The 25517-nt window shown below is 37.4% G+C and overlaps 4 protein-coding genes and 1 non-coding gene across 9 annotated transcripts; 2 read left to right on the top strand and 3 right to left on the bottom strand.

Annotated features, from left to right (window-relative positions):
- The first annotated feature begins 2051 nt into the window (after positions 1-2051).
- On the top strand, positions 2052-3744 carry LOC140006744 (uncharacterized). The gene is made up of 2 exons (XM_072049230.1): positions 2052-2771; positions 3090-3744. The coding sequence occupies exons 1-2, from the start codon at positions 2058-2060 to the stop codon at positions 3354-3356; spliced, it is 981 nt and encodes a 326-aa protein (XP_071905331.1). The 5' UTR covers positions 2052-2057; the 3' UTR covers positions 3357-3744.
- A 1537-nt stretch (positions 3745-5281) lies between these two features.
- On the bottom strand, positions 5282-7527 carry LOC140006745 (universal stress protein PHOS32-like). The gene is made up of 3 exons (XM_072049231.1): positions 6626-7527; positions 5847-5888; positions 5282-5584 (listed from the first exon to the last, which is right to left on the bottom strand). Exons 1-2 carry the CDS (start codon positions 7359-7361, stop codon positions 5881-5883), a joined length of 744 nt encoding a protein of 247 aa, XP_071905332.1. The 5' UTR covers positions 7362-7527; the 3' UTR covers positions 5282-5584; positions 5847-5880.
- Positions 7528-8530: 1003 nt separating this feature from the next.
- TRNAS-AGA (transfer RNA serine (anticodon AGA)) lies at positions 8531-8612 on the top strand. The gene has a single exon. It is a non-coding gene; the product is annotated as a tRNA-Ser (tRNA).
- Positions 8613-11774: 3162 nt separating this feature from the next.
- LOC113687654 (uncharacterized) lies at positions 11775-13590 on the bottom strand. The gene is made up of 3 exons (XM_027205213.2): positions 12783-13590; positions 12468-12680; positions 11775-12188 (listed from the first exon to the last, which is right to left on the bottom strand). The coding sequence occupies exons 1-3, from the start codon at positions 13404-13406 to the stop codon at positions 11877-11879; spliced, it is 1149 nt and encodes a 382-aa protein (XP_027061014.1). The 5' UTR covers positions 13407-13590; the 3' UTR covers positions 11775-11876.
- Positions 13591-19392: 5802 nt separating this feature from the next.
- Positions 19393-24634, bottom strand: LOC113688542 (tRNA (guanine(37)-N(1))-methyltransferase 1). 5 transcript variants are annotated; one of them, XM_027206387.2, is made up of 10 exons: positions 23712-24634; positions 23245-23343; positions 22926-23045; positions 22664-22830; positions 22511-22581; positions 21999-22141; positions 21308-21419; positions 21002-21114; positions 20722-20877; positions 19393-19917 (listed from the first exon to the last, which is right to left on the bottom strand). In XM_027206387.2, the coding sequence occupies exons 1-9, from the start codon at positions 24546-24548 to the stop codon at positions 20734-20736; spliced, it is 1806 nt and encodes a 601-aa protein (XP_027062188.2). In that variant the 5' UTR covers positions 24549-24634; the 3' UTR covers positions 19393-19917; positions 20722-20733. The 5 variants fall into 5 exon arrangements, with proteins under 5 accessions (XP_027062188.2, XP_027062189.2, XP_071905329.1 ...); XM_027206388.2 differs by having other exon boundaries at positions 20730-20877; XM_072049228.1 differs by lacking the exon at positions 19393-19917 and adding an exon at positions 20099-20485.
- Between the last annotated feature and the right edge of the window lie 883 nt (positions 24635-25517).

Below are 25517 nucleotides of genomic sequence, written 5' to 3'. Positions count from 1 at the left end.
TTTATTATTTTTTTCCCACAACGAAGAGGAGCACTTGGTCGTGGGGAATTTTCAAATCCCCTCAAAGTCTGTGAAAATGAAAGAGCCGATCCTTTTCTTTTTTCCAACTTTTTTAGAATAGCACAAATATATAAATAAAAAAAAAGGAACACATGCAGGCACAGCACAAATAATTTTGACACGTATAAATATATATAAAAAGAGAAAGAGAATAAATGCACGACAAAAACTTAACTCTAATCTTCAAATAAAATAGCGTAGTTTATTAGTTTCTATTATTTTTAATAATATAGTATTCACGTAGATGGAGACGAAACGAAACGCTTGGTCGCTAAGCAAATGCAATTTTAGCCTCACAGAAATTGTGCGAAACGAATCACACGTCACACGACGGACGAACCACAAAAGTCTTCTCCTTCCCTGACAAATCTATTTTCTATCCTTCAATTGACAAAAAGTTTAGGAACAAAAGGAAATGTGCATTTTAGGGGGAGGGTTTAAAACTTAAAAGGCGCCTGGAGTTGAAATTGGAATACGATCTTCACAACTCTGACAATTTGTTTGACATCCCAACGCTAAAAATTTACTTCAAACAAAGAATAATTGGCATTAAAATCAAAATATATCCAATTATAATTTTTGATAAAATAGTTTGAGAATAGATATTAAAACTATATTACCAAATTATCGATTACCTGCCAAATTTTTGAAACTTTTATAATATATTAGTATATATGTATATACATATTACTAAATACTATTAGCAATGAGTAATTAGTTAACTATTGACTACTAAGTAGCAGCCTACTACAGTATTACTAGTTAAATTGATTGAATTTTGTTGCCAAAAACATATGGGATATTATTTGGATTAACTTTTTATACACTAATACCATAGTAATTTGTTTTATATTAACAGTTATGAATGTATATTACATATGCACGATTTGAATTTTTAATTTAAGTTCGTGTTATGTGTCATAATCTAAACCTATTATTATAAAAATATTAGACATTGACAGTGTATAAAAAAGTTACTCATATGATTTTGATGCAACAAATTTTTTTTATAGAAATTTAAAATATTTTAGTTTACTATTGACATTTTGAAATTTGGATATCATCGAATTACCAATTTTTCAGCCAAAATCCAAATATCAATATGCAATTTATCAAACTAAATTTTGGATGATAATCGTGTATTAGTCTTGAAAAACTAATTCTTGAATTTTGTAATTCTGAATTATCGGTCGATAACCAACCTTACTCATATCAACGTCATATATATATATATATATATATATATATATATATATATATTGATGTAAGTGTTCATATCAATATCATGATACTAAACGTAGCTTATTATTACCACTTGGCATTTTCAACTCAAATTAAAGAATTCTTACCAAAAGAAAGAAATATAGGGACCAAGATAGAAAAGTGCAGTGTTAATATTCGCATGGGATAGGAACAAGTCCACACCTCACATCCCCAACCCCCTCCATTAATTAAACAGGAGGAAGGGAAAGGTGAATCACCGCCCATTCACTCTTCTAGCTTATCTACCCCTCCCCAATCACAGCAAACAAAAAGCTTCTAGCTCTATGATTTTTTTGGTGAATTTTCCCAGGCAATTCGTTGGTTGTATACAGTGAAAATTTTAGTACTATAAACATAAATTGAATAAATTTCAGATTTACAACACTTCTTTTTATTGAATGCAGGAAATGTGGTAAAATATACTTACAAGTTTACTGAACTAGAGATATTTGTGCACTCTAAAATTCAACTTCTTAACCATTTACATGGCTCCAAATTGCTTTCTCAACATCGTTTTGACATTAGTCCCAATTTCAAATACTCTAACCATAACTTTATTATTAATTTTTAAACTACAATCTTTAAAAATTGGAGTTTGGAAATAACAGCTAGTAATTACGTGCCAAACTCAAAAAGATTAAAAAAAAAATGAAGAGAGTAAAATCTTGAACGACGCAACTACCAAAAATAGCCCCATATAATCCTCTGGGCCTCACACTTCGGACCCAACCAAAATGGATGACTCTTGTCACTCGAAATTATATATACTTTGGCCGAAGGCTGCAAAACCACTTGTCAATACAACAACTACTAAAAGTCCAAGTGAGAGAAATTGCAGAATGAGTTTTGCGGGCAAGGTAATGGAGAAAGGGTGCTGCGAATTGTGTGGCAAAGCAGCGAAGATGTATTGCGTTTCGGATGAAGCAAGGCTTTGCTGGGATTGTGATGAAAAAGTGCACAGTGCAAATTTTCTGGTCGCTAAACATTCAAGAAATCTTCTTTGCCATGTTTGTCAATCTCCGACCCCATGGAAAGCTTCCGGGACCAAGCTTGCCCCAACTATTTCCGTCTGTCAAAGATGCTTGCATAGTTCTACTGCTGCTGAAAACCCGGCTGTCAGGAGGACTAGGCAGGAACAAGTAGAAGAAGCAGAAGATGAAACGACTGATCAGAGGCGCCTTGGCGATGATCAGTATAGTGATGGGTCTGAAGATAGCGACGGCTACGACGACTACGACGACGATGAGTTTCAAGAGGAAGAAGATGAGGAGGAGGATGGAGAGAATCAAGTAGTTCCTTGGTCTTCTAGTCCTGCTCCGTCTTCCTCAGCTCTGCCTTTGACAACCTCTTCTAGTAGTGAACATGGGTCTTTCTCCAGCAGAGATGGTGGTGCCGCCGTTTCCTCCGCTCTAAAGCGATCCCGTGACAACCGCCCTCCCGATTCCGATGTCAGTCTCCTTTCCTTAAAAAAAAAAAAATCAATTATTTATTAGCAGTACTAGGAGTATTATTTTGTTACCCACGGATTTTGTGCGTCTGGGAAATAAAAAGCAAAAGCAAATAAAAAACCAATAAATCACGCAAAGATTTCGTGTTTGTAACTAATTATGCTGCTCGTCTAGTTTCTACCTGAGATGCACGAAATTTGTGTGTACAAACACAAGCAGTTAATCTTGAAATGCTTATGTTACTGAGCTATTTAATTAAATTGGCATGGGATTAATCGAGGGTTAGTAAATTTCATGTTGAAGTTGTATTTTGGGTAGGATGAGGATGTATGCTGTTCCACACAAATCAACTTGAGTGCGGGTGCAATGGAGGATAGAAGCTCCTCTTTGAGATCATTAAAGACGGCGAGGGCAGAAGAAGAGTTGGTTCATCGGCCGGAAAGTGAAATAGAGTTGATGAGGAAGAAGGGGAGAATGGAACTGTTGGGCTCTTTCTTGAATTTTCAGCAAACGACGGCGGCCGGTGAGAATGATGCCTCGGAAGTCATCCGAAATATCTCTAAACTCAGCAGAGATGCGCATTGACCAGGACATCCAGCACAACACAACTGGAGTATTTACTATTATTTGACAATATCAAGTGCTAACCCAATTTGCCAACGGAAGCTTGAATTTCTGATAAGTTTAATTCAGCTGTTCATTTCGACCAATTAATTAACCCAGACTTCCCATCTTTTTTTTTTTTAAAGAGAGAGGTTGGAGGGTGGGTGGGTGGTAATTGAAGTTACTAATTATGGCAGCTTTGTTTTTGCTATACTTTCTATTCTTGTTTCATGTCATTTTCTATTACTATTCTGTTGATCATATTTTACTATAGTAGTAGTTATAACTTTGGAGTGTCCTTTTTTGTCTCCTTGAGTTTCTCTTTTGTCTTGAATAATACGTAGTGTATCATTTTTTCTTCTTTGCCAAATTCCTGCTCTCATGGTGTTGTTGTACCAATACTGCATTACCGGTCGGTCGGTGTGGTTTGTGCGCCGAGTAACAGAAATGATTGATTGAGGCCAACACAAAAAAAAAGAGAATTGATTCTCCATACCATCTCGGCATGTGGTTCAACCATCAACGTGTCTACCAACTTGTGGCCAGTTGACGGCAGTACACAGCTACTACTAGTGGCCATCGCGGTTCACAACACATGCTCAATGAGTGGTGCTCGATACTCTTTTGTCACGCGAAAACTTGCCCACCGAAAATGTGTGGCTATTTTTGAAAAGCTCTCTTCATTTTTTTCAAAGACATATCCAATAACCATAAATAATCACACTCTGCACCATAATGAGATAGGAGAAGAATGCAACGCTATAGAAGAATCGCCTGCTAGCTATGCATTCATGTAGCAACGTCAGGGGTGAGCCCTGGCGGACTGGTGGTAGCAATGGCGTTGACACTATTGGCACCTCGATGCCAGTTGAGTCGGTGGCACAAGTATGCAGATCAGCTTCTTCAGCGGGGGAAAGAAACGGGGGACCATTGGACAGTTAAAAAGCATTATGATATCTCTTGGGCAGCCTGGCCTTGTGGTTCTCATCAACACAACCTCTGTTATGCATTATTATTGAAGTTATCTAATAAGAGACTCTCTTTAAAAATCTTACGGCACCACGCCTGGGTTGATTGTAAGATAAGATGGTCCAACTTACAGACGTCAGCGGTGCCGAAAGGAAAAACGCAAGGGACTCGTTCCTTTTATACTCACACGAAGGAAAACCTTTTTTTTTTTTTTTTTTTTAGAGACTTATTTTTTCAAACCAGTAAACCAATTGAATTAGCACCGTCAATACTCTTAATACATATGAACGGGTCCTCTTGCAGACAAGAGAACGCCAATAACCACTCTCCAGGCTGCATCACAAAATTTATACTCCGCTTACAACCTCCATGGTCTAAAGAGACGATCTAACATATTCCCTCTAGTCGAGAGAGACCATTATAATGTTGAATCCATCATAATCCAGTGGTGTAATCCAAAATTAACGCTACAGCTTCAACTGAACTTTTCATATTACCAGTATCTCAAAGAATGTGTTATACCAAAGCAATCCTATGTACATATTGAGTCCAGACTCCAAACATCCTAAATCAACATCCAGTAGACAAACCAGATATGTTCTACCAAATTTACTGACTCGTCTGCTCTTTGTGAAATTAATCACCACCATTTAACACAACATTGTAGAAGCCGTGTATATACACCAACAACTCCATTTCACAGATTTGCAGTACCGCCAGTGCAAGGTCGATGCGGGAGATTCAACAGAAAGAAATGCAAGAGCAAAGATTCATTGGCAAGTCAAAACTAAATACACAATAAGTTATTAGACATAAGCGATGAAGCAAACATAGCTGATCACTTTTTTCTGATCATACCAAAAAGAGGAAAGCACGGATATAAGAAAATAAGCTATGATGCAAAAATCTAGAAACATAAAACCTGAGCAGTACCGTGATTATGAGAACTGAAAATGCCAACTCCCATAAGCAAGAGGAGATTTGTCATCATGTTTCATACATCAAAAGCTTCACAGGAATGATTCATATATAACAGATGAGCACAAGACAAGTAAGGTTAATGGCCACAAGAAGTCCGTACAGATGTCCAGACATGCCTGACAAATGCTAAGCTAATGAGGAGGAGCTAAAACCATAACTGGCGTTCATTTACATGACATGAATCACACATCAAGAAAGTCAATCGACTCTCAACAGCTCACTTGTATCTCGTAGGCTGAAAGTTCTTCTATCAAATGCTACTGCAAAACAGAGGAAGAACAAGACGTAAGCATGATTTTGACAACACAAGACTGCAGGACCAAGGAAATGGAAAGATAAAGGAGTATATATACGGAACAATCAATCATGTTTTCATGGTTTTTAATGCAAATGAGTCTCAAGGACCTCTATTAGGAAAGAAATTTTTTTTCTAACAATCTACTGTAATCTACACAAATGTTGAGCACTAGCAAGAAAACACAATTTCCACTTTAAGGAGGTTTATATCACCAGAATGCTTACCCGGAACCAAGGAAGTACATTATTGTAGAATCAGTTATGAATCTGTCACAAGAAAGAGAAGTATCATGGTTTTAGAAGCTGACAGACAGACTATGAGCGGCCTAGTAACTATCAACATAAGTTCAAAGCATAAAATTAATCGATGCAATTCAATATAATATGTTCAGAATCAAATGATCCAGGGGCTGAATGTCATATATTTCAAGCTGTCAAGTAGGTCAAGACGCCAAAATCTACTGTACTGTTTTCTAGCAGTACATAGTGGTTTTTACCCATTACATGCTATTTACTGATAATAAGTTTAATTGCAACACAACAGTTGCAACTGTTAGCTAATCCCCTGTGAAACAAGAAGAGCTTTTCATGAAAAAACTTCATTCACAATTTACCTTCAGAAACTTTGGCAATATGTCATAAGTCCAATACTGCAATGCAAAAAATGAGCAAGACAATAAAAAGACACCTAGTTATCATAAGTTAGTTGGGGAGTGATAGATCTGCAGAAATGGTCTACTAGGACGTAACTACTAAGTATTACTCAACCGACACCTAGTTATCATAAGAAATGGTTTTAGAAGCTGATAGACAGAGTATTGGTAAATTGTACTACTTCGCATCCGTAACTACCAAGTATTGCTCAACTGACACTGAAAATCAAGTCACTTTCGGAGAAGACATGGTTGAAACGAACAATAGTCTAACAAACTCCATATCGAAGCAGAAAAAAATGAAAATATTGAAGAAAGCAGGAACTAATAAAAGTAAAAGACATTATTAACCTTTGCGATCCTCAGTAGAGGCATCGTGATACTCCTGCTCCTCCTCGTCCTCTTCAGCGACAGAGCCAACCGAAACAACCGGACCCGGGGCAGCATTTCCGCCACCCTCATGATCATCAGCATATCTGACGACCACCACAGGACAAACACAATGCCTGACGCAGTAATCACTAACACTTCCAAGCCTCCCATCACTCCCCCTTCTCGTAGCCCCAAACCCTCGGCTCCCCATAATCACAGCACTCAACCCAAGCCTCTCCACTTCCAAGCAAAGCCTCTCCTTCATGTCATGATCTTTAACTATATGAATTTTGAAAGGAATCTGGGCCTCCACCAAGGGCTGCGCCAGATCAGAGGCCTTAGTGGTGGTGAAAGTGTCGAAATCGTCTTCTAGCTTCTGCTGAGACTCTTCGTTCTCAGCATCGACAATGGAGAGGTCAACAGAGCCCCAATCAGCGCCGTAGAGGACGGAAGTCGGACGGACGTGGACGAGAATAACGGCGTCTCCGGGACGGAGGTAGTGGTGAACAGCCCATTTGACAGCGAAAGCTGACTCGTCGGAGAGGTCGACGGCGATGCCGATCTTGCGTTGGGCGTTGGCGGTGGGAGTTTCTGTCGACGAAGGAGTGGTCGGGGGAGGGAAGCGTGGGGAGGAGGAGCGAACTTTGATTTTGGCGAGGGGTGGCAGGTCGGATTCCGCCGTGGACTGGCGGTGGTTTTGGTTTTGATTTTGCATCGTCGGAAACTTTGGGGGTTAGGGTTTTGATATTTGTATTGACTTTTGATTTACGGATCGTTGACCAATGGAAATTATGCGTTGAGTTGTGACTTGTGAGGATTTGGCGTGTAAAATAGTAAAGGGAATGGAAACTGATAATGGGCGGTGGGGGTCTGAAGTGAGGTGCGGCAGTGGGGCGATAAACTGGCAAAGCGAATATGTTTTTTGTCAGTCCCCATTTCGTCCCTCTTTTCTTATCCGGTCCCTTTTCGCTTTCAGCCCTCGATTTGCTTTGCTTATTGTTGGGCTGTAAGAGTTGCAGAATGACCAATTATGGAGTTTGGTCCACGTATATTTGTGCCCTCAATCCTGTAATCCCAGATGGGCTAGGTGCATGCAGTGGTCTTGCACTCTTGTTCGTGTATCTGAAGTAGGAAGTTTGCAACAGGATTGGTATATCAAATGTCTTTTTTTTTTTTTTTGTGGAAAGATGGCATATCAAGTGTTGGATTCAAATTCTTTAGATTCAATTTAATCACGTGCTCAAAACTCGGTTTATTATTTTTTTTTTTTTGCCGGACACAATAGACTTACACTATTCTATACTAGGAGGAGGAGGGACCTGAAAAAACCCAAAGACAACTTAGAGGGGACTGAACCATCATGGGCTCAAACTGGTGCCTATGCACCCACTGACGACATTTTCAAAAAAGTCTGAAATTTTTAGAATGTAGGCAAGGGGAAATTTTTAAAAGAGGCCCAAGACTCGGTTTAAGTTATGGTAACCTTTAATGATCAAGTTTTTATTTCGAAACTCTTTCCTTTCTTTTTCTTATATTAGTCCCTGCTCCCTACTAGTTGGGTAACGTTACAAGAATGATAGTTATGGATTTATATGCATATTATCTTGAGAGCTATGGTATGGTAGTGGATGAGCAGAATTTGAACTTTACGTATCATGAAACTTGAGTTAAACGAGTTTGTAAATTTGTTTGCTATTGAATCCAAGACTAGATAGTGGTGGTGGTAGATATGTGCTTTAGTATTCATGGACAAAACCTTGAGCAAATGTGTTTCGATTCTTCTTTGAACAAGAGGTATGATGCTTTTGAATTCATTGGGATAAGTTATGGGTTATTTAATCTTTAAATTATCTAGTTTTATCGGAAGCGCCCTTGAAACATCAAGTGGACGTGCCGGAGTGGTTATCGGGCATGACTAGAAATCATGTGGGCTCTGCCCGCGCAGGTTCGAATCCTGCCGTCCACGAAATTTTGGATTATGTCTTCAATGTTCTTGCATTTCTCACTTTTCATCAACCTCCATTGCCGTACCTCTTCCTTTGATATATTATTCAAGTTGTTTGCTTAACAAAGGTTCCAAAATGGATATACATCTATGGCTGATAGTCTGATACCTCATCGTCCGAGGAATTATTCTTTTTATTGGTAAAACTAGTTTTGTACCCGTTGGTTAAACGGAAATTATCAAAAAATAATAAACTATTTAGTTAATTTTATAAAAATGTCGATATAAAATATAAATTTAATGTATAATCTATTATAACTTGTCTTAAGTATATTACTATGTGCGCATTATAATATAAAGTATTCTTATAATGTAAATTTGAATATCTAATTCAGTGAATAATAATTCAAAAATGGAAAAAATAATATTCAACAATATCATAACATTCAAAAACTTGAAAATAAATAAAAAGTGCAATAAATAGTATCAAATAAAATTCTACTCTTCAGAAACTTGTTTTTGTTTTTCTTCTGTTTGAACATTCTCCTCGATTTGTCCGTGTAAATCAGCATGTATTGATTTTCCATATGATCACAAAAATCAATTAACAAACATGTTAGCAAAAATCCTACAAAATAACGATGAAAGTGCTTGTTTAAATCCTATGTCTTCATACAAAACAAACAGAAAATAAAACAAAAAAAATAAAATTCAAGATATTTTACTAAACTGTTACAATTGAAGATCAACATGCCTTTTTTTTAAAAAAAAAATATGTATTGAAAGAAGATGTACCTGATAATCAAGAGGAGTGGAAACCCAAAATCGATACTTTAATGTGCCAACCGTTTGCACTGGAAATATCTAACCATGAATTTGATGCTTGAAATCAATATATTAGAGGCTATATGTAGTGTAGGTATAAGAAATAAAAATTGATAAGGATATAAAGAAATATTGATAAAAAACATTAAAAGTAGGTTTATCTTGATTTAAGTTGCTTAAAGTACGTAACTTTGGGTAGGAAATAAGAATTCTATAATATTAAAAATTCTTATAGAAAATAAAACCACAATCGTCCAAATACCTTTGGGTAAGAAATGAGACTATCTAGGTCTAGCGCCTCAGAATTTCCTCTAGCAAACTTTAGCCATAGGGGCCACAAAACTCAAGTGACAACATCCTTTTAGATGTCTCATTTGCTCGTAAATGCATCTCAAATAGGAATTTATATTTGACCGTACGGGTCAAATACATATAGTTAATTGGATTTAATTAACTTTTTCTTTTCTATAAATTTCGTACTATGCACAATGTCTTGATAACGCACTTAATAATAAAATTTATTAAGAATCCTATTCGGAAACTACTTGCCGTCTCGTTAAGCTACGTAGGAAAGAGAAAACATGAAGAGATAAGAATGAGAATACGACTTTATTATATATATATATATATGATTCTAGCCTGTACACATTAATTACCTTCATCTAATTTGAAATTTTAAGGGGAAAAAAAATTTGAGTGTTTGTTTCATGTTTTCTCAGAAAAACTTACTCTGTCCTCTTTTCCTCCATTTCTCCCCTCATTTGCAAATCTCCCCGTCTTATTTGAATTCTTCCCTTTCCTGGACCATCTAAAACTTTGTTTAGAAATTAGAACTCCTTCCTTTTTTTTTTTCCTCAAGAAAGAAGCCTGAGATTGCAAGCCTTCTTCTCATAACCTTTTCTCTTTTCTTCTCCCCCCCACCCCCCACCCCCTCCTTCTTGGCATACATATTTTTACTTTGGATTTGGCTCCTCTTTCGTATATGCCGTTTAGTAAAGTTGAGAACATACTGATCAAAACTACGAATAAGAAGAGAAACAAACAAAAAATTACATGCAAAAATGGAAAAGCAAAAAAGCAGCTGTAGGCCAGCAGGAGTTACATGTAATAAGAGGAAAGAGGTGGGAAAGCTGAGCGTCCAATCAAAATGATGTCCAAGTAATTGAGTTCACTGAAAGTCTCCTGCATCACACATCTCCCTTCAGAGTTCAGAGTATACGTTCCGCTTAAAAACCAGCCTGCGGCCTCCTGCACCAGCTACCCCATAAAGCAGCAGCGGCAGCAGCAGCAGCAGCACCACCCAGTCTCTTACTGAATCATTTGTCTCTCACTGATCACACATTATTCATATTTCTGTATAAATAACCAGGAGCAGATTATAGCCTATGCTTCTGGGCTAACTAGTTTTGGCCTCGAGGCTTCCCAATATTTTAATCTTTCTTTCACGCCCTTTAAAGCAGTGCACCTAATAAAGCGATTTCTTGACTCCTATAAACGGAAATATTCAGATGCATTCCTTGTTTTTCAGCACCTATTCACTAATGGAACTAACCTGTTACAGCAATAGCTTCCTTTAATAATCATCAAGAAAATCTCAGACACACATCTCCTAGGGTTTCAAAAGTGCAGTGAAACCTTCACCTTCTGGCTTCTGATCACCAATCTGTAAAAGTAGTATCTCATCAGGGATTTTTTTGAGCTGCAAAGGTTTAGACCTCAATACCACTAGAATCCCCGACCAACCCCTACTTAACAAATAAAATTTTTGTCCCTTTGAGTTGAGTGCATCAAACAAGGCTTCACTACACATACATGAAAGTACTCCAGGAGATGGGCTTGATGCTTCATCCCTATATTTTTCAGACACTGGAGGATCATAATCATGAAGTTTCTACATATCCTACAAACCCTGGAACATTGGATCCACCATTTCATCATTAACAAACAATTTGATTAAATCTTCATTTTTTTTCCTTATCCATTTAGTTAATCCTAAACAACTTTGACCTATATAATATGTCTAAATCATGACAGTGATTACTAAATGCATGACCTCACACATTAACTGCATGGCTGAAATCATGTTAATTCGAAGACTATAGCGAACAACTGCAAGAATAATACGTCTAGAACCAACTCATGTAGATCCTATGCTATGAAAGAATGACCCCGAATGAGAACTAGTTGTAAGATCACAAAAGCTGAGCAGTATTAAAAGCAAGCCACAGCCACTGACACACTACATGAGAGAGAGAAAAAGAGAGAAATGCCAAAAATTCAATTCAGAACATGTATTGCTCCGTTTTGGAGGAGAGAACTTCTTACTAGCTAGTCAGACGAAAGCAAAGAAGAAAAAGGTAACTAGAAAGTTGCGTTTCGGTTCTTGATAACATGCATTTCACCAAATTGTGAAAAAACAAAATTAAAAAAAAAAAAAAACAGACACCCAACTGTTTTCTGCTAATAAGAAAGCCTGAGGGACAGATCAATGGAATTGGATCCATCAACTGCACCACCAGTAGTAGTAGTTTTCGTGGCACAATAAGCATCTCCAGCACAACCCATAACTGCAACACCATCTGAAGAACAAGATTCCGAACCATCCGCCTCCTTCTTCATCATCGTCCTCGTCAACTCTTCATTTTGATCAGAGTCATGAGATTCGCTTTTGCTGACTCCTATCCCAGATGGAAAGAACTCGTAGAACAAACGGCCACTTCCACCCCTTGATGAACTTGCCTTCCTTTGAACTGCAACAACCTCTAGAGTACCCTATATCACATATAAATCAAAATCAAGTCACTACAACTATTTCCAGAAAACTCATGTCTAGATACCATTAGCATGATTGGGAAAGGAATGACAAGAATCAATTAATGAAAACAAAATACAGGAAAGAGACAAAAAACCATGGCCAGTATATATGTACCATATTTGCCATGAACATTAGAAAATTGTGACAATTACTGTACTAGTACATAATAAAAGTAAAGGGATTATTAACTATTAAGAACTGTTGTATATGAGATGACCAAGATTTGAAGAAGGTACCTGCTCTATAGTGCCACCAGCAGAATAAGTACCAGCGTGAAAAGTGGCTGTTTTGCCAAAATTTTGTTTTGTTCCCCTGTTGTTATATGGGCTGTTGCCGACGTTCAATCCAACAAAATCAGAGCTGGTAATGGAAGGCATTTCTGCAGCATTCACGTCTTTCAATGATCCCTTTAGTGTTACCAAATTTTCTCCACGAACGTGGCGCTTTTTCTGCTCAAAAAAGCAAAACAGAAGATAAATCCCAAATGACCGATGCGTACAGAAAAATGACTGACTAAGTTTGATACTGATAGGAAATTAAGTAAACGTTACCAGATGGCAAACAGTACAATGATCAGGGTAACACTTGATCAAACTTGGAGTTGAAGAGAGCTCTTTGGTGCTGGTCTCACTTCCATTTTCAACTCCAACTCCATGGGGATTTCCTGGAAACTTATCACCAGAAAAAACCAGCCCTTGTCCATGAAACAATCCCATGGTAGCACTAGTGTTTCCAACCCTCTGAACCAACATGGCCGCCTGGTTCAAGTTCAAAGGATAGACACCAAGCTCAGCCAAATGCATTGGAACAGTATTGAAGGAGGTGGGATCTTGACCGGGTGAAGTGGGAATAACTCCATAAGGCACTGATGAATGTGGACTTTGGGCTTGGGGATTGATTTCAGTTATTATTTTCCACCTATCTCCTAACCTTAGGCGCTCAAGCTGAGCAACCCCCATGCCTCTTTGAGGCTGTTTCTTCCTGCTTGATGATGACTTTCTTCGGCCTGGTCCAGCACTGCTCTGTCTTGAGGTTTGATGATGATCACGCCTTGTCGTGGGTGGAGTTGCTGTCTGAAAATGATGATCATAATGGTGAAGAAGATTGTTATGATCCCCAGACAATGTGGGGTTTGTGTTGTGGTCAGAAGAAGCCGTAAGGATGGAAGTGGCCATTTTCTTTCTTCTTTTCCTGCAGGTTTTGTGGGACTTGATTAGATTGAGAGGCAGAAGAGATGTGCGTTTGGGGAGAGGGAACCAACCAAGAACTACAGCTGAGAAACGCGGATTGGACAAGGGGCAGGAGGGCTATGTTAATTGGTGCCTGTGCAGCTGTGCTGGTTTCTTGTGTTTCATTTGATTCGTTTCAAGGCTTTGTGTGTGTTTTAGGTTTCACTGTACACCTATTTATATTCATATCCGCAGGAAATTGATATGGTCACTTTTGTTTTTCCTCTTGCCAGGCAGAAGTTTCAAGAGTACGAGGATTAATGTTGATTGTACAAGATGGTAATGCACCAAAGGACTTGGTTTTATGGTAGATGAATTTTGTCACCACGTAAGTTAACATGTGGGATCAATACATTATTGAGTGAAAATTAAAGAGATGGTAAAAAAAAAAAAAAAAACATTTGGGACCACTAACTTTTTAAGTGTTAGAAGTACTTTTATTTTTTTGGATAATAAGTGTTAGAAGCACTTGAAAGGCAAGATAGTGAATATGATAATGTGGATGGATTAGAAAAGGTAAGCAAAATATAATGTAATTATTTAATTAATTTGAGGGCTAACAAAGATTGGATTAATTAGCTGATAACGTTTTAAGACTATGGGGAGGAATTCAGGATCTAATCCTCCTAAGTGTCTCTCATTATCTTAAAAATCAAAGTGAGCCCCTTATGGGGCCGCTGGTTTGCCCTTGCCTTGAAATGTATTAACTTCCAATTACTGCTAAACTTTTTTAGAGCCACAAAAAAAAAAAAAAAAGAAACAAAAGCGGGGTCTCTTATTGATAAATGATCTTTAAACAGTGTTGTAGTCTGTGGGTAGAGGTGTCAAAATGGACGACTTCGACGGGTTTGGGTTGGTTAAAAAGGGTAATATGTATAAATGAGTCAACCAACTTATACCTATTTAATTAGATGGATATAAATAAGTAAGTCAAAAAATGAATTGGGTAACCCATTTACCCATTTATAACTCATTTATTTCAACTTTTTGTAAACCCATTTAAAAATTCATTTTTGCAAACTAAGTTATCAATTTGTATCACCGTTTGCACCCATCATTAGTTTTAAATATTTACTTATAATGTTCAATAAGCCTAAATATTAATTTTTTTTCATCCGTACTCTATGTCGCAAAATTACATACTACTTAATAATTGAACAATAAAAATATAAAAATGTGAACTAAGTACTATAAAAGTTAACATAAAAACTTAATCCACAAATTTTAAACTCCTAGCATTTTTTTCGTATGAAATTTAAAATTTCATTTTGGAATGGTATGAACAGAGGCTAAAACTTGTCATAAATTGATAATGCTGAAAAATGAGCAAATTAACAAACTAAGAGAATATCAAATGATAAAATAAAACCAACAAATAATAATAATAATGAAACAAAAGTAGTTAACAACATGACAAAATGAAGAATCTAAAAAAAATGGGTGGGAGAAGAGAAGAGAAGAGGTTTGGGGGAAAACAATTCTAAATAAGTTAATTAGATTTGATGGATTACCTAATAATATCCATTTATTAAATGGGTATTATTGGGTAACCCATTTATACTCATATGTAAAAAATTAAGATACCCATATCCATCTATTAATGGACGGGTATGGTAAATTTAGTTAAATGAATTTGTTTACCACCTATATTTGTGGGATGGTGGGCTGCTTTTGTTGAAAACGGATTAAATTAGCCAACTCTCAAACTCTTTTAAAAACAAAAAACAGAAAAAAAAAGAAGAAAAGAAAAGATGTAAGCAAACCTTTCCTGCTCCTAGACCTCTCAAAATTTTACCTTCAAAAATAGGTGGACAATTATATTCATATATTGGCATTTTAAGTGAAAACGAATTTGGGTTCCTTTATTTAAAAAAAAAAACTTTTATAAATTGTTGCTCGAGAAATTAAAGATTTTTATAAGGAAAGTAAACATAATCTTTTTAAAAAGGATTAACGGTAATTCCTCACCTATTCCCTTGGTTGATATAAATCCCCTTGGGCTATAAGTCAGTGTGTTAAGTCTTGGTGTCTACAATTAAAAGAATCTAGAAAAGGTGTAGAAGTGTACTTCTATAATGTTAACCCTTCATATTGTCCGGTTGGTCTCTCCGCACGCTTTAGACCAGATAGAATAGGTTATAGATGTAGAAAGTTCCTCAGTTGATTTTGTTAAAGCAGAAGATTGTCCAGATGAAGTTTAAAGTTCGTTTTATTAACATTTTCAATTAAAAATGAGCATTCAATGCCAAGCAGCTAATTAAATAGCTAGGGATCACGTAGGCTAAGATTTTGATCATACTATGATATCCACATTGCCATGGGAACCAGCCTAATTGAAGTGGGGTTGTAATTGATTCCCTACTTTCATATATAGTTGGGAGAGGAGAAAAGAAGAAGAAGAAGAAGAAGAAGAATGACCATAGGATCATTATTTGCACCGTACTTCTAGCTAATGATAACCATGACCAAAATTCCCGGTTCAGTTCACCCAAGCTGCACCATTACAACAAAGCTGAAAGGATTCCAAAATGGAAAAACTCCTTTTTGCCCGAGTTGATACGTAATAAGAAGACTAACCATCTCAGTTATTCCAATCTCAATACTGCCTTGCTCAGAAAGCATTACTACTAGGAAAGGACAAATGTAAACACGTCCTGATATATAACTTTCGAGAAAACTAGGCTGCTTTTGATTGATAACTGCTCCATCAATATTGTAAACCCGTCCTGATAAAAAGTTCCAGTTGTTTTAATTCGCAGTATCAATATTGTATGGCAGATAACCATATGTTTGGGGAGAAAAAGGGGTTGACTGCAGGGTGGTTTGAACGTGTAATGAACTAAATTCGAGTGTGTCTTGTCTTTGCTTCGTGGAATGAAGCAAACATGTCTCTTGCTGATATAACATGAAATGAATACAGCACAATATCTTTGAGAAAGAATTCCATTTCAGTCTATGCCATTGCTAATTAACAACCCACAAGATATATGATTTGACAACTGCTAGCTTGTAATGGAAATCATCAAATATATGTGTGGAAATATATCTATCTATATATATAAATATCCCTTTTTTTTTATTTTGGGGGGTGGGGGTGTTAAAACATTCAGCTGGTTGCTTAGACGATTTAAGTGATCTTTTGATGAAGTAGGTATTGGCATGTATTATATATGGGTGGTCCCTTTGTTGGAAACTCAGAAATCGCATTCCACAACACACAATGTGGGCTTAGCTTAGGTACGATGCAGCAGGCAGAGGGATCTTTTGAGTGCTTAGCACAAATCCCAATCATTCCATGCAGAGGGCTGGCTATTTGCTTCTCAGAGCCCACAAAATCCATCATGTCTCTTCAAAAACAGTACATTCGTACACTTCCAAACCCATTCCAATTCCCATCCTCACACTTGTCGGCATATCCAAAAAGGTTTTACTCTTTTGCTCCTGGAGGAATGTGATATAGGCACCGTTTGATAAGTAAGTTTTTTTGTGTTTGTCTAAAATTTTATTGTGGTTTATTGTACAAATTTTAAAATTTTTTTTTGAATATTTTGAAGTGTATAGTTTAAAAACTTTAAAATTTTTTTGAGGTTATTGTAGTTAAAGTTTTTAAAAAACTTGTAGTAGACAAATTTGGCAAAAAACTCAAGTGCCAAACAGGGTCATAGTATCGCTCACATTTGGTTCTCCTCTCCGTTTATTGTTCCGTTTAAGTATATATACACTGAAGTTACTACTGTTTTACCAACATACTATGACTTAAAAAACATATCATCAACATCATAAAAATACAATATTGGTATATTCAAGTGTTCAAATCTTGTCTCTCATCAATTATCAAATTATGTGACTCTCTAAAAAATTCAGACGGGTATGTAATGCATCCGTAATGCATAAGTATACTCAAGATACTATAGTTTTACCAAAAAAACATATCACCAACATCATAAAGATACAACTTTAGTATACTCAACGGTTCAAATCTTGCCTCCTACCAATTATCACATCATATGACTTTTTAAAAAATTTAAACGGGCGTATAGTCCACCCATCTAATGCGGTGATGATTCAGTTTCCGATGATCTCTCCCATTGATTCAAGTGAACCCTCTTAGTATGGATTAGAGTATGAGTATCTGTAAAGTAGACTATTGCCTGCTGTCGAAAAAAAATCATAAAAGATACATACCCGTAGGCATTAATCATCTTTCCACAAAACACGTTGCAAGTTTAGCAGCCGCCTTATGTCCATATGGACAAACACTAATCTAATCGAACGGGCAAAGATTTCCTACGCCCCCTCCCCCGGGGTCCAACCACGGGGAAGGGGACCACAAACAAAGGAACTGTCGTCCGAGATTCTCTACAGTCATGATGGGATTTCCTCGTTTACGCTCGACATCTCTAAAGGGTCCGATTACCAACTTAGGAAAGGAAAGATGTGGCGCTAACAAGCGCTCATGGCTAGGGCGGCGCTGGTTCATAGTACAACTCCTCCTCGCTAGTAGGTCATGCAGTTTCCATTATCCATGCATGCGTGCCAACGCCAATTGGGCTTTTTAGGTTATGTCCTGCAGCTGCTACAGGATGGTGATTTTTTTTTTTTTCAGCAACGATAACAATTATATTACCCGTTCTATCCTAATTTACAAGGAAAGGGAAGCCTAAGGAGATTTATAACAATTATATGACCTAATCTATAGAGTAGGGGGATCCTAAGGAGATTTATGTGTTAGGCGCTCGTAAGTATGTAGACTTGACTAGATTAAGGGGGTGCAATTGCACCACCCTTTAAATTTTTTTTTTTTTTTTTTTGCTGTAGGTGAGGGGATTGAAGTCCCTCTCTGATGGCCATTGAGGTAAGCTCAGTGGTTTATAGGACGGTGATGCATGATGCATCTTCATATTTTGTTTCTAGCATTTTCAATTTTGTTAGTCAATACTAGTAGTAGATAATTCAACAACTAAAAATGTGCAGAAGATCTCGCGGTAGCATTTCTGCCTGTTGATAATGGCAGTCAGAACAGAACCATGTCAGAATCTCTTCAATTTTTTATTTTTTGTTTCTAGTAATAAAACTGTAGAAAGACAAAACTGCCATAATTACGCAGCTGGAAGTTAATGAGAGCATCTTGGGCAGGGTACACAAACAAACACATGATTGATTAAAGGGCAGTGGAGAGCTGGTGTTCAAACTAGCAAAGAAAAGGAAAACGCCAACTAATGGTCCCCATCAGGTTACTGGATCATTTTCAACAACGATTTTTTTTTTTATGATGATGAAACTTGAAAGGGCTTCTCGATGACATACGTAAATGTAGAAGAAGATTATTTTGCTCATTCATTTGATACTAGCAATTAATACCGTTTGCACTTTTTAAGGGTGGTGGAGATGTGCTGTTTCCTTCCTAGAGGTTGCCATAAGGGACTCGGGGATTAGAGTAACTGTTAACCCTGGCTTTTTGCAACCTGGGTGAAACCTTTTCTATTTCTAGCAAATTAGCCCAAGATCCTTTCTGCCCTCGCCAGTTGTTTGTTTGTAGTATGCAACTTTGCAAGAGGTTGGGGGGAGTGGGGACTGGAGAGAGACAGAGACAGAGAGCCTCTCTGACTGAGCAGATCTCAGTTCAGATTCATATCTGCATAGAATATATCCACTCTTTTCTTCCCTCTCTTTCTTACACAAACCAAACTCACAACTTCTCCAGCCGCTGCTGTCTCCTCTATCGTGAGAAAATACAAAACATCATTACCCTTTGCCATCCTGACCCTACAAACAAACACAGAACAAGGACAAAATGATTCCACCGGAAAGCCACACAATTTTCTTTAAAAGTTGTACGCAAACACAGCCAGCGAAATGTGATCTCATTTTATTTAGATTCATCAAATCCACGCCGTTGAAACATTTAAAAAAAAAAAAAAAAAAAGCGGAGTGTGGGGTTGAAACATTTATTAAGAGTGAACGAACATGTGGAGAAATCCAGCAGCCTAAAACATTTATTTTAGCCACCACTTGCAACTTACAGCCGATACAAACCCTTTGCTAACCAAATCTTTCCATGAATCAATAGATTTTAGATCACCAGCAAACAAATTAAGGTGAATCTAAACCGTCCCCAAGAGCCAAGATGACGGGTAGCTTTACCCATTGATCAAATATTTGGGGTTGCTTTACCAATTATTTCCGGCAAGTACATTTACACTCCGACCCATTTCATGTATAAGCTACGTACATTCACTGCCATTGTCACCTGTTCGTTGTGTTAGCACTATGCTGCGACAGTAAATACAAGAGGCCCAGGCCCGGCTATGAAAAGAAGATGCAACCCAGAAATGTCTGCTGCAGCATCATCATCATCATGTGGTCCTTCCTCATCCTGCGCTTTTGCACCCGTCCTTTAAAAACCCCCTATTCCCTTCCCTCGTTTCACTCTCTACTCGTGGGTCTTGCTTCCCCCCTATATGCAAAATGCAAATTTAATTAACATGTTCCCACGTCCAATCAGTTCCCAAACATTATAAAGAATGACTACATAAAAAATTAAATTAAATTTTTATGTACCTAGCATTTTTTTATTAAAAAAAAAAATTATTTTTTAAACATTTGGCTCCCAGTAGCCTCAAACTCGACACGTCAAATCCCTGAAAGCAGCTCCTGTACCACTAAGCTAAAGCTCATCGGTCCATGTACCTTGCATGATCATATACTTCACCTAAAACAGATACTAATAACTTACAAACAAACTAATAGCAACCAGGGCCGGTTGATGGGTATCTTAGATTCAACCTACTAACAAAATGCACTTTCTCAAGCGCAAATCTGATGCTAAATAGCAGATGAAGACAGAGAGTTAACAAAAATAAAATAATGCTGTTTTGCCCTGAGACGAGAGTAATGAATGGCGGATGGTAACAGACAGTGGGACAAACTGCAAAACTTGAAGACAACCTCGAGCTTCACTTTTTTCACTTCATGATGTTGTTAGTGCTGCTCACTTGATGTTGGGTATCTTCCTTGATGGTGAACTCCAAGAACATGAAAGGATAAAATTGAGCGAAAGACAATGGTAATAACTAATCGAGATCAGGTAAGACTTTGCCAAACCCCCCCCCCCCTTCTCCCCGCCCCAAAAAATAAAAAATAAAACTGCATTCCATATGGTAGAATCTTTAAATGAATCAAAGGAATCATGAGGCATAAGAAAAAATTCATCTATTTTCAAGTTATGGGTACAATTTCATTTACAGAGTAAGAAGCTCACCAACTTACAAAATTACAAAATTGATACTGTTTTTGAATATGCTACACGCTCGGGCAGAGTGAATGATGCACACAGCATCCATTTTCCAGGTGCAACAATGCGAACTCTGTGCATCTCCACATCAAAAGCCACCTCAGACAGAGCAATCCTAATGCGCTGATTTAAAAACATCATGATGTCAAATATGAAGACAAAAAGCAAATAATGATTTGGTTAAACATCAAAACTTTAGCTATTCAGTTAAGCAGAATCCAACTCTTAGCTATGGGATAGAGTATACCTCATGGAAGTCAAACTCTGGATCCTGAGCTTTTGAAAACCCATACACATGAATTCTGGGTAAGGTATACCCTCTATCCTTATGATGTTTTCTGAATAATCCCCTGAATGCATCTGCAATCATTGGCAAAAGAATTACATCTTTAGGTGAAGTATGACCCCTAAACTCTAGAAACAGCAAAATCTTTCTGTGAATGAGATATGTGGCAAAAAATTTGGAACTTTCTGTAGTACATCAGGATTGTTTTTCATACATCACAAAACTTAAAAGACAGGAGGTATCATTTCATTTCAGAAAGTAACAAACCAAGAAACTCTGTCGCATCATTTGGCAAATTCATGACTACTTGTGTCACTGGTCGAGTTTTATGGCTTGCAAAAATAGTGTCAATGAACCTCCTTCCATCCATGTTGAAAACCTGTGCAGAATGAGAAAAATTAGGCAATCCCTTATTACAGCTTTATTATTAAAAACATTCTCTTATTGAACATGATATGGGAGGTCTGCAATCTGTAACAGGAAATATTTAATGAAATTAGATATGCAATCTAGGACCTGTTATATAGCTGGTAGAGTGACCCTGTTACTAAGGTTTTTTGTATGAAAAAATAGAATAGTTCCCTCTGTGTTTCCTGATCTAGATTGAAAGTTAATGAACATATTGTTCATGAAATAAGACATGATAGAACTACACTGTTTGCATGTCCATCATTCAAATACCAGAAGCAACAAGGCACGGTAGCAAAAAGCTTTCCTTATCACAGTCCTTTTCTAATCATATATTGGCATCATGGAACTGATCTGACAAGTTGTACCTAAAAAACATACCACAAGAATTTCAAACTGATAGTCCTACTTCAGCTAAAAGAAATGACCATGTTAGAAATTAAAGTTCTTGATTAAGAACTTGGTCACTTATTAGCCATTCAATATGAAAATGTCATGTAATAAGTAAGAAAGAAGCTAATTAAACTTGCTTCATAGAAACTTTGGTTACCTCAATCTTCCTCTCAAGTTTGTTAAGGACAGAATTTCTCTCCAAATAATCAACAGCATAAGGATTCAAATCGTTAGCATATACATGCTTTACTTTCCTTGCAGCAGCTAAAGCTATTGGGCCCACCCCAGCAAAAACATCACCTGCAGAAAATGAGAAGTGAGAATGCCGAGTAAGAATTGCCACAGAATTTGACTACAAAATCTGCAACTAAAGCTTAGGATCATGAGGAAGATTTTAACATCAATAAAAGCCAAATTCATGATTTGTGGACAAAAAATAGAAATTAGGCTTCTTCATGTCAGGGTTCATTTGACACTGTGTCATAGCATTCAGGACAATATACATCACTGAATTTTGTAAGCAAGCACATAGTTTGATTACTATCATGGAAAAGGTATACTTATTGGAATGAGATGCCACAACTTGAAGAATATATCAAAAATCTTCAATGAAACATCATAAACTTCAATTCTACCAAAATGAATAACTAAGATTAAAAAGCAACTTACAGATAACATCATCACGTGTAAAGTAATTCAGAAGCCTCTGCCTTTCAGTTGAAAGCCTTGAATTCCAGTATCTGAATACAGGAGTAAGAAACATAAGATCTTATCAAATTTTGCCATTCTTATTTTCTTCTCTTCCTTATCCACCAGACTTACACTGTGGCTAGATCAACATGAAATTGCAGTCCATTTTCAACTACAGTGGTCACGAGAGAGTGGTTTCCAGCTAAAACTTCAAGCTGCATTGTCCTATAATCGTTGTGAATGATATCAGTTTTATTGACAACTGTCTGTATCTTTGGCTTGTTTTTGTCTAAAACCACCTGAAAAGAAAGTGAAAAACAGTATCGGGACAAAGTTAATAATTCTATATTGCAAAATGAAAAAGAACTGGTAGTTTTACGTTCCAATAAAGTACCTTGCCAACAATTTTTTTGTAAGGAAGATGCTCATCTCTCAGATTCAGATGTGCAATATGCCCAACAGTCTCAAAGGCAGAAGGAATAATCATGCCATTCGGCAGCAATGCTTCTAAGACCTGCAAGAAGTATATGACGTTTTCAAGAAAATATACAACGAATATACAAAACAGCCAATGAGTCCCTAGTATATAAGAATAATTGATGATCAACCCCATTGTTTCTAGTACAGACTAGATTTACCAGGCCCAAGAAAATCGAAAGAAGGCATGGAACTCAAAAGATACAGAGGACTGGAGTTAATTAAATGAAATGTACCTCATTCATCTGCCAGTAACTATAAAACAACGTCAACTTGCATTTGACAAGTTCAAAGGTTGAGTCCCCCTTGTCCCCAACATATTCTTTCAGAACAGCCTATAAAATACAACTAAGCAATCAGATGCCATCATAAAACAAGATTGAAATCCATTTGCATTCTAACCACAAATGCACACTCTCAGGAAACAGGAATTCATACTAAGAGAAGCAAAGAGAGAGCTGGGCATCCCAAGATATTACAGGGGTTGAAAGTTCCATAGAAGTTGGCATACACGTGCTAAAAACTCAAAAAAAAAAGTTCAGTAACAAGACCTTCAACGTTCAATTGAAAATACCACCCAAACTTTTTTAGAACCCGGAAACTCGAAAGCTATATCATGCACTCAATCTCGAAGCAAATGCATAATTCAAACTCAACAACATAAAGCAACTCACAGAGAGCCAAACTGTAGGGAAATAGAAACCTTAATGGCCTCAGGCATCTCATTAATCCCTTTATTTGCATAAGTTTCATCCAAAAGCAGCAACCTGGTCGAACCCCTCCAACTTTTTCCCTTAAACTCATCACCTAACAAGCCACTAACATCACTCTCCTCCTCTTCCACCACCGCCACAACAGCCATCTCATTCCTCCCAACTCCACCTTTCTTTCCCTTTTCCTTTCTCTCCTCCTCCTTCTTCTTGACCTTCTTTGGCCTCGAAATTTTTGCTAAATTCCTAAAGTTCACAAATCCCCTTGAATTAAACGTCCTAGCCAACTTATCCCTATACAACACAGGACTCAATAGCTCCCCATCCCCGTCAGCTTTTCCGTAAATTCTCCTATTCAAAGTCACTAAAGCATCATTATCGGTATTTAAATTATTAGAACTTGAACAATCAGCGAACAATTTCTTTAGCTCAGCATCAATTTCATCTCCGGGGACTCTGGCAATGTTCCGAACCCTAGGCCAGTTAAGGAGGTGGCCACGAAGGCGGTTTTCGAGCCCAAAACAGAGCTCTGAAGGTACGCGAAGGGCGGAGAGGTCGAAAACTCGAGTGAAGCTATCTTCGTCGAATAAATTGGAGTCACTTTCCTGTTCAGATGAGGGGCATTGATGTAAAGTTGGAGGAAATGGGGATGGACTGTAGCCTTTTCTGAGGGAGGGGCCGTAAGGTAGGATAGAGGAAACGGCCGCGACGGCTGTGGTGGTGGAGGTGGATAGAAGGGAGAAGTTTAGGGGTCTGGAGAAGAGACGGGGAGGAAAAGAGAGGAAGGAGAAGGGGAGAGAATTAGGACGGAAAATGAGTTTAATAACCATAAGGGTGGTGGCGGTGGTGAGAGTGGTGGTATGGTGGACCGCTGGTGGGCGGGCGGCTTGGGAAGGGTGACCGTTAATAAGATTTTCCCGGGGAAAACGGTGTTTTGTTAGTATATACGAGATAAAAGGGCTGAGTAGGAAGTGACAGTGTTGGGCCGGCCAAAGGAGGAATCCAATGTGTGTGATTTTAATTGAATTTGTAGTCTACTCAGTTATTGGGCCCAATCTGTGGTTCTGAACAACAGTTTTGGACTGGAATATTGAAAGTATCATGGACATTTCCAACTTCATTAGAGCTCCGTATACATTTTTGTTTCATATATATATATATGAATTAATTTTCTATATAATAACAGCGTATATACTTGCACCGTCATCTAATAACATATAATTAGAATTTAAAATCCAAATTTTACATATGTATCGTGCATCCAATCGTGATAGTGTATATACTGTTAGTGTACATAAAATTTACTTTATATGTATATGTGTGTATATACATATACACGTTATGAATTTGTTGTAACTTTTTCATGTTTGTGCATCGAAGGCAAACCGAACACCTAAATATGTTGCAGAAATATACATTTAGTACTACCAAACTTCAGTGTCGTGGTGTGTTCATGTTTTTTTAACAAAAGTAAAAAATCATTGTCATTGTGAGTGAGTTCATGTCACGATTTGAAACTGTACTAGCTTTAAGATATACAATAAAAGAGAGACGGGAACAGATCAGTGTGACGACTTTGAAAATCTGAATTTGTTTGGGCCTCCCTTGTCCTTGTGGCGAGCTGAAACATTTTGGCGATATTTTGCAGTCCAAGCATCAGTTAGTACGCGATGGAGAGTATGGAGTATGGACCATGCATGCCTATAACAAAGAGAAGCTGCATCACCGATTATGATTCCTGTGCTCAAACGTCGTGAATACAACTCTCATTCCATTACTCCAGTACTGGTTCATGATCA

The sequence above is a fragment of the Coffea arabica genome, chromosome 5e, assembly GCF_036785885.1.
Source record: "Coffea arabica cultivar ET-39 chromosome 5e, Coffea Arabica ET-39 HiFi, whole genome shotgun sequence".
Taxonomy (NCBI): Eukaryota; Viridiplantae; Streptophyta; class Magnoliopsida; order Gentianales; family Rubiaceae; genus Coffea; species Coffea arabica.
This window is presented reverse-complemented; position numbering and strand designations above follow the sequence as displayed.